Below are 9,383 nucleotides of genomic sequence, written 5' to 3'. Positions count from 1 at the left end.
AAGGTATTTGTCCGACATACTATACTATGACTTTTTTTCAAGGTATTTGTCCGACATACTATACTATGACTTTTTTCAAGGTATTTGTCCGACATGCTATACTATGACTTTTTTTAAGGTATTTGTCCAACATACTATACTATGACTTTTATTGAAGGTATTTGTCCAACATACTATACTATGACTTTTTTCAAGGTATTTTTTGACATGCTATACTATGACTTTTTTCAAGGTATTTGTCCGACATACTATACTATAACTTTTTTCAAGGTATTTTTCGACATACTATACTATGACTTTTTTCAAGGTATTTGTCCGACATACTATACTATGACTTTTTTCAAGGTATTTTTCCGACATACTATACTATGACTTTTTTTTAAGGTATTTGTCCGACATACTATACTATGACTTTTTTTAAGGTATTTTTCCGACATACTATACTATGACTTTTTTTTAAGGTATTTCTCCGACATACTATACTATGACTTTTTTCAAGGTATTTTTTGACATACTATACTATGACTTTTTTCAAGGTATTTGTCCGACATACTATACTATGACTTTTTTCAAGGTATTTTTCCGACATATTAAACTATGACTTTTTTCAAGGTATTTGTCCGACATACTATACTATGACTTTTTTCAAGGTATTTGTCCGACATACTATACTATGACTTTTTTCAAGGTATTTTTCGACATACTATACTATGACTTTTTTCAAGGTATTTGTCCGACATACTATACTATGACTTTTTTTCAAGGTATTTGTCCGACATACTATACTATGACTTTTTTTAAGGTATTTTTCGACATACTATACTATGACTGTTTTTAAGGTATTAGTCCGACATACTATACTATGACTTTTTTTAAGGTATTTTTCCGACATACTATACTATGACTTTTTTTTAAGGTATTTGTCCGACATACTATACTATGACTTTTTTCAAGTTATTTTTTGACATACTATACTATGACTTTTTTCAAGGTATTTGTCCGACATACTATACTATGACTTTTTTCAAGGTATTTGTCCGACATACTATACTATGACTTTTTTCAAGGTATTTTTCGACATACTATACTATGACTTTTTTTAAGGTATTTTTTGACATACTATACTATGACTTTTTTTTCAAGGTATTTGTCCGACATACTATACTATGACTTTTTTTAAGGTATTTTTCGACATACTATACTATGACTTTTTTTAAGGTATTTGTCCGACATACTATACTATGACTTTTTTTCAAGGTATTTGTCCGACATACTATACTATGACTTTTTTCAAGTTATTTTTTGACATACTATACTATGACTTTTTTCAAGGTATTTGTCCGACATACTATACTATAACTTTTTTCAAGGTATTTTTCGACATACTATACTATGACTTTTTTCAAGGTATTTGTCCGACATACTATACTATGACTTTTTTCAAGGTATTTTTCCGACATACTATACTATGACTTTTTTTCAAGGTATTTGTCCGATATACTATACTATGACTTTTTTTCAAGGTATTTGTCCGACATACTATACTATGACTTTTTTCAAGGTATTTGTCCGACATACTATACTATGACTTTTTTCAAGGTATTTTTCGACATACTATACTATGACTTTTTTCAAGGTATTTGTCCGACATACTATACTATGACTTTTTTTCAAGGTATTTGTCCGACATACTATACTATGACTTTTTTTAAGGTATTTTTCGACATACTATACTATGACTTTTTTTAAGGTATTTTTCCGACATACTATACTATGACTTTTTTTTAAGGTATTTCTCCGACATACTATACTATGACTTTTTTCAAGGTATTTTTTGACATACTATACTATGACTTTTTTCAAGGTATTTGTCCGACATACTATACTATGACTTTTTTCAAGGTATTTTTCCGACATATTAAACTATGACTTTTTTTCAAGGTATTTGTCCGACATACTATACTATGACTTTTTTCAAGGTATTTGTCCGACATACTATACTATGACTTTTTTCAAGGTATTTTTCGACATACTATACTATGACTTTTTCAAGGTATTTGTCCGACATACTATACTATGACTTTTTTTTAAGGTATTTGTCCGACATACTATACTATGACTTTTTTCAAGTTATTTTTTGACATACTATACTATGACTTTTTTCAAGGTATTTGTCCGACATACTATACTATGACTTTTTTCAAGGTATTTGTCCGACATACTATACTATGACTTTTTTCAAGGTATTTTTCGACATACTATACTATGACTTTTTTTAAGGTATTTTTCGACATACTATACTATGACTTTTTTTCAAGGTATTTGTCCGACATACTATACTATGACTTTTTTTAAGGTATTTTTCGACATACTATACTATGACTTTTTTCAAGGTATTTGTCCGACATACTATACTATGACTTTTTTTCAAGGTATTTGTCCGACATACTATACTATGACTTTTTTTAAGGTATTTTTCGACATACTATACTATGACTGTTTTTAAGGTATTTTTCCGACATACTATACTATGACTTTTTTTTAAGGTATTTGTCCGACATACTATACTATGACTTTTTTCAAGGTATTTGTCCGACATACTATACTATGACTTTTTTCAAGGTATTTTTCGACATACTATACTATGACTTTTTTCAAGGTATTTGTCCGACATACTATACTATGACTTTTTTTAAGGTATTTTTCGACATACTATACTATGACTTTTTTTCAAGGTATTTGTCCGACATACTATACTATGACTTTTTTTAAGGTATTTTTCGACATACTATACTATGACTTTTTTTAAGGTATTTGTCCGACATACTATACTATGACTTTTTTTCAAGGTATTTGTCCGACATACTATACTATGACTTTTTTTTAAGGTATTTGTCCGACATACTATACTATGACTTTTTTTTAAGGTATTTGTCCGACATACTATACTATGACTTTTTTCAAGGTATTTGTCCGACATACTATACTATGACTTTTTTTCAAGGTATTTGTCCGACATACTATACTATGACTTTTTTCAAGGTATTTGTCCGACATGCTATACTATGAATTTTTTCAAGGTATTTTTCGACATACTATACTATGACTTTTTTTCAAGGTATTTGTCCGACATACTATACTATGACTTTTTTCAAGGTATTTTTTGACATACTATACTATGACTTTTTTTCAAGGTATTTGTCCGACATACTATACTATGACTTTTTTCAAGGTATTTTTCGACATACTATACTATGACTTTTTTCAAGGTATTTTTTGACATACTATACTATGACTTTTTTTTAAGGTATTTTTCGACATACTATACTATGACTTTTTTTAAGGTAATTTTTGACATACTATACTACGACTTTTTTTTCAAGGTATTTGTCCAACATACTATACTATGACTTTTTTTAAGGTATTTTTCGACATACTATACTATGACTTTTTTCAAGGTATTTGTCCGACATACTATACTATGACTTTTTTTTAAGGTATTTGTCCAACATACTATGTTATGACTTTCTTCAAGGTATTTTTCCGACATACTATACTATGACTTTTTTCAAGGTATTTTTCGACATACTATACTATGACTTTTTTTAAAGTATTTGTCCGACATACTATACTATGACTTTTTTTAAAGTATTTGTCCGACATACTATACTATGACTTTTTTCAAGGTATTTTTCGACATACTATACTATGACCTTTTTCAAGGTATTTTTCGACATACTATACTATGCATTTTTTCAAGGTATTTTTCGACATACTATACTATGACCTTTTTCAAGGTATTTTTCGACATACTATACTATGACTTTTTTTCAAGGTATTTGTCCGACATACTATACTATGACTTTTTTTAAAGTATTTGTCCGACATACTATACTATGACTTTTTTCAAGGTATTTTTCGACATACTATACTATGACTTTTTTTTAAGGTATTTGTCCGACATACTATACTATGACTTTTTTTAAAGTATTTGTCCGACATACTATACTATGACTTTTTTCAAGGTATTTTTTTGACATACTATACTATGACTTTTTTTTAAGGTATTTGTCCGACATACTATACTATGACTTTTTTCAAGGTATTTTTCAACATACTTCCTATACTACCCTTTCTTGAATATACGTTGACATTATAAACCGTGAACTTTTCATGACATACAATGATTTCAATCAACATATTTCGATGTAACTTTTCATGATTGGCTTTATTACATTTTTAGACCAACTATGAAAGACATGTTTTCATCTGATCTTTCATCACTCTATTGTGACGACCGCTCCAATCCACTAGGAGGCTATTAAAGGGGAAAACGTCGATGAGCCTCTGCCCAGCAGGATGTGACGAGGGTTCCCTCTGCTTTAAAGTTGGAGCTTCAGGATGTGACGAGGAATCCCTCTGCTTTAAAGTTGGAGCTTCAGGATGTGACGAGGGATCCCTCTGCTTTAAAGTTGGAGCTTCAGGATGTGACGAGGAATCCCTCTGCTTTAAAGTTGGAGCTTCAGGATGTGACGAGGGATCCCTCTGCTTTAAAGTTCATCTGCGCTCCTGTTGCCGGGACCTTCTCTGTCAAGATGTCATTTAAGAATTGTCTCTCGTCTGTCTCTCGTCTGAGCACCCTGTACCTCATCACCATTATCCTCCTTGCTCAGTTTGTCCCACGTTAACATACAAGTTCAATATGAACGCTTGTCTCTGAGGCAATGAATGTCAAGTCTAATGGCCACGTTGCAGAAAATGAACAGGAACACGAGCGAGACGAGAGCAAAGCAACTTCAAACTTTGCTCTCACCGGTCGCCGTTCTCTTGGGATCCTGCCGAAAAAAAAAAATGTTACTCCTAATAAAATATAAAACATGAATTAACAGAGCATTTGTCTTTCCAGAGTTTCCTCGCAATAAAAAAAGTGGTTTACATTTGCAAATGTGATAATTCTAATGGACACAAACTATGACCAACATACGTATGGATGTTTTTCACTAAGGTATCAGCAGAAGTTGAGGACGCTGCTCCTTTACAAAAAAAACCAAACAACAACACTGCTGCCACCTAGTGCTCATGAACTAAACTACAACTTCTGTGAAATGCACAGAAAAAGCCAGTAAGTGGACCTTGAGTACATTTATTCGTACTATGAACATGTATTGTTTTTACTATGAAATCTGTGATTTGTAAGACAAACATGATTCAGCCAGTGTTTGATATTTGTAAATGTGTAAAGTAAGACGGCAGTAGACCCTCATTAACCGGGTGTTTTTGATTCTTGCTTTCTCGTTCACGTTTCTTTTGGGTTTACGGGGCTCGACTGTCAAAGGGAGCGGGACACTCTCCGCTACGTGTTGAGTGCTGTTCCCTGTCGTGAGCTCTGCTGTGAGAACAGACATCAGGGAGTCTGTGAAGCCTCCTGAGATCCAGCCGAGTGTCTTGCTGCAGTGCAGAGTGATGCACAGAATACCAAGAGGTCCTGACTACACCGCGTTTTAACGGTGCAACCATCTGTCTCCATCACACACACACACACACACACACACACACACACACACACACACACCCACACACACACACACGGGACCGGTTTCACTGACGGGGGAATGGAAGACACATTTCTGAGACAAATAAGACTAAGTCCTGTATGTTGTTTAAGACAACAGCAGAAGCTACTTTAACACACTTTCGTTAAATAAGAAGCAGCAGAGTGTTATTATACACTCAAAATGAAACTAATGAGCTAACTTCAAATCACATGCATGAGACAATTTGTCTAATTTCAGATTTGATTTTAGAGGAAATGGTGCATAGTTACAAAATCATTTCACTTCAGGTTGATAGCGGACCACCTCAAGGTGTCTCTCAGAGAGAACCAGGACATTCTGATGGAGCATTTCAAAATAAAAGCCCTTCAAAATCTCATGCATGAGCTAACTTCAAATCATATTCATGAGACAATTTGTCTAATTTCAGATGGGATTATAGATCAGGGGTCTTCAACATTTTTCAGGCCAAGGACCCCCAACCTGATAGAGAGATGGAGCAGGGACCCCTTACTATATATATTGTATAACATTGAGTTTTATATTAAACTGGGCCTAGCGCCATGTATAAACATACCTTGTTATTGTGCATTCAATACTAAGCTATTCAAATAATACACAGGTTCATATCTTCATGTTTTTATTTTAAAGGTACAGTGAGTAAGGTGACCGTGCCACTGACATTTAGAAACACACCTTGTATGATAATCATGCATACAAGATATTCAAATTGATGTTTTTATTTTAAACATAAATGTGGAAACAAAGATGATTGATGGCCTATTAGTGCCACTGCCATGCATAAACATACCTGTTCTCTTGCATACAATACTGAACTATTAAAATAATGGACAGATTCATGTTTGGGAAGAAAAAAAAAAAAGATGTAATTTGTCTAATCAACCCAAAATTTCGCAGACCCCCTCCAGTACCTCCGCGGATCCCCTAGGGGTCGCAGACCCCCTATTGAAGACCTCTGCTCTAGGCAGCACACGCGTGTGTGTGTGTGTGTGTGTGTGTGTTCCAGTTAGAAGCTAAATGACGTCGACACCGATGACAGCATTGAACCCACAGCAGCCACGTGAAAAAAAACAAGTTTATTTTATTTACAAACTCTTTCCAAAATATTAGAAAAATACATTCACTCCTTGTTATGTCCATTATGTATTTAGTAAATTATAGCACGATGTCCACGAGCACCGAACATCTGAAACACTTCATTCCGCCATTTTTCTCCTGTTTCTGCAAATGCGAAGCAATGTCATAAATTATAGAACATGATATCAAAAGAAAACATGATGCAGTGGCAACTCTGAAACTCAAACCTGATGAGTTAAACTAAAAACATGTCAACAACAACAAACGTATCAAGTAGTTTTGTTTCATCAGCAGCACTTTAACTTCAAGTGATAACGCTTTTATCGACTTACAATTCAGTATCGATATCTATACACCATAGGCACAGCTACGGGAGCAATTTTTTTTCTTTTTTTTTTTAAATTTAAAAATTTTAAATTTTTTAAAAATTTAAAAATTTAAAAATTTAAAAATTTAAAAATTTAAAAATTTAAAAATTTAAAAATTTTAAATTATTTTTGCTCATGGACACATTGACATGAGCAGGAGCCGGGGATCGAACCTCTGACCCTCTGATCAAGTCTCTTCTCGGACGTCACAATTTAAGCATGCAGAACATCTGAGAGAGAAAAAGTAGAACTTAAACTTTGATTAGTTTGTGTTCTACTTCTGTTGACATCTCAGATGCTTCCTTCTTCCCTGAGCTGCATCGAGCTCTTCTGATTGCCCCCCCCCCCCCCCCCCTCCCAGGCGTCAGCACCGGAAGCGGAAGCGGGCGAGGAGAGGGAGGTGATCGGACGAGTGACACCGATTGGGCAGGCCGTTGACCTCCTCCAGCTCCGACTGGCCGACCAGTGACAGCCTGCCCAGCAGTTGGAGGCCCCGCCCACCCGGAAGCGTGACGAACTCTTTAAAAAAAAAAAGGAAAAAAAGAAAACAAAAAGGAGGACAGGAAGTGGTGTGACAAGATAAAAGAGGATGGAGAGGGAAAAGGAATAGGCAAGAAGAGAAGAGAGAGATTGTGAAGATTAATAAGAGATCGTAGGACAACACTTCTTTAATTAAAGAGCTCGTCACATCCTGATTTCACTTGGTGAAAGTGATCTGTGTGTGTGTGTGTGTGTGTGTGTGTGTGTGTGTGTGTGTGTGTGTGTGTGTGTGTGTGTGTCGTACCGGGGGTGTACAGGATGTAATCCACAGTGGTGGCGGTGCGAGAGTGACAGGTGGTGATCTCAGGTCTCCCATCGGGCTTCAGGTGGTGCTGGTAGGACGACCGCAGCTTCAGGCTGTGCTCGATCCTCGCGCTACACACACACACACACACACACACACACACACACACACACACGGTTACTGTGTGTTTGGCTTAGATCTGGGATATGTATGAAGGGAGGGAGAGATTTCACCTGTTAGAAGCAGCAGCTGCAGCAGCTTTGGTGGCGAGATCCTCGACGGTCAGATTAGAGATCGCTCCTTCTACTGCTGAGAGAGAGGAGGATGTTACTACCTCTGACCAGAGCCAGGCTAGCCCCCCCCCCCCTCCCCCCCCCCCTCCGTTTCCAGTCTTTGTGCTAAGCTAAGCTAACCCCCCCCCGGAGCTCTCTGTAGCTAGGGTGTTGAACTATAAATGAAGCCGTACGGTGTGTGGAGGCTGCTGCACCTGTCGGGCTGCTGCAGGACGACTTGTTCTCGTACTGACACTGATGGTTGATTCCCAAACTGTGAGACCAGAGTGGAGACGTGAGGACACGCTGTCCTCTGGGACTGTTCTCCTGACCCGACACCTGCGCACACACACACACACACACACACACACACACACACACACACACACACACACACACACACACACACACAGAAGAATCTAAAATGCTGTTCCTTGAAGAACCATTTATTCGGTTACCTCTCTCATCCTGTGTGTGTGTGTGTGTGTGTGTGTGTGTGTGTGTGTGTGTGTGTGTGTGTGTGTGTGTGTGTGTGTCTCACCATGCTGCTCTGTAGTCCTCTGTACTCCAGGCTGCCCGTCGTCAGAAAGCCGTACAGCGGACTCCGCGGCGTGGAGTTAAAGTCGCCGCACAGCACGACCGGATTGGCCGACCCGTCCGGGAGGCGGGACAGCCGGCCGATCTCGGCCAACAGGATGGCCAGCTGGGCCAGCTTGATGTCGCCGCGGCGCGGGTTGTACAGGAGGTGAGTGTTGGCCACGCAGATGAAGGCCGAGGGGTCCGACCGGCGCTCGGGGCCGCTGGGTCGCAGCAGCAGAACCAGACCCACGTTGTCCCGGTCCAGGAGGGCGTCGCCGGGACGGAAAAACTCGACGGGATTGGAGGAGAGGAGCGACAGGCGGGAGGTTTTGAAGACGACGGCACAACCGTCTGGTTTACTTCCTGTTCGCTTCTTGTACTCACACTGGTAACCTGAGAGAGACACACACACACACACACACACACACACACACACACACACACACACACAAATGAATAACAAAAAGAGAAAACACACAGAATAAAGCGTATCATTTCACAATAAAAGCATATTGACTGCAACTGTTAAACATTTCATGTTAAACATGAAAATACATTTGTAAAATTCTTTCCATCATATATACTTGCAAAGAGGACACACACACACACACACACACACACACACACACACACACACACACACACACACACACACACACACACACACACACACACACACACACACTAGGTCCTGTAGAGCAGGTTTAATCTGGTTCTCATAGTGGTCCTC

At 37.5% G+C, this 9,383-nt stretch overlaps 1 protein-coding gene across 5 annotated transcripts in view; it reads right to left on the bottom strand.

The window, feature by feature from the left end:
- Window positions 1-6,630: 6,630 nt before the first annotated feature.
- Window positions 6,631-9,383, bottom strand: part of angel2 (angel homolog 2 (Drosophila)) — a 5,643-nt gene continuing 2,890 nt past the window's right edge. For 2 of the 5 annotated variants that reach the window (XM_068709064.1, XM_068709069.1), the window contains exons 4-9: window positions 9,340-9,383; window positions 8,616-9,048; window positions 8,269-8,413; window positions 8,036-8,111; window positions 7,803-7,933; window positions 6,631-7,537 (exon numbers count right to left, since the gene is read on the bottom strand). The exon at window positions 9,340-9,383 is cut by the window's right edge and continues 24 nt beyond it. In XM_068709064.1, coding sequence (XP_068565165.1) covers window positions 7,383-7,537; window positions 7,803-7,933; window positions 8,036-8,111; window positions 8,269-8,413; window positions 8,616-9,048; window positions 9,340-9,383 — 984 coding nt within the window. In that variant the 3' untranslated portion in view covers window positions 6,631-7,382. The remainder of the gene's footprint in view (window positions 7,538-7,802; window positions 7,934-8,035; window positions 8,112-8,268; window positions 8,414-8,615; window positions 9,049-9,339) is intronic. The other 3 variants (XM_068709065.1, XM_068709067.1, XM_068709068.1) reach the window with 3 other exon arrangements.

This window comes from Cebidichthys violaceus, unplaced genomic scaffold (assembly GCF_023349555.1).
Source record: "Cebidichthys violaceus isolate CVI_PGR_0920_01 unplaced genomic scaffold, fCebVio1.0.p SCAF_14, whole genome shotgun sequence".
Classification (NCBI taxonomy): Eukaryota; Metazoa; Chordata; class Actinopteri; order Perciformes; family Stichaeidae; genus Cebidichthys; species Cebidichthys violaceus.
This window is presented reverse-complemented; position numbering and strand designations above follow the sequence as displayed.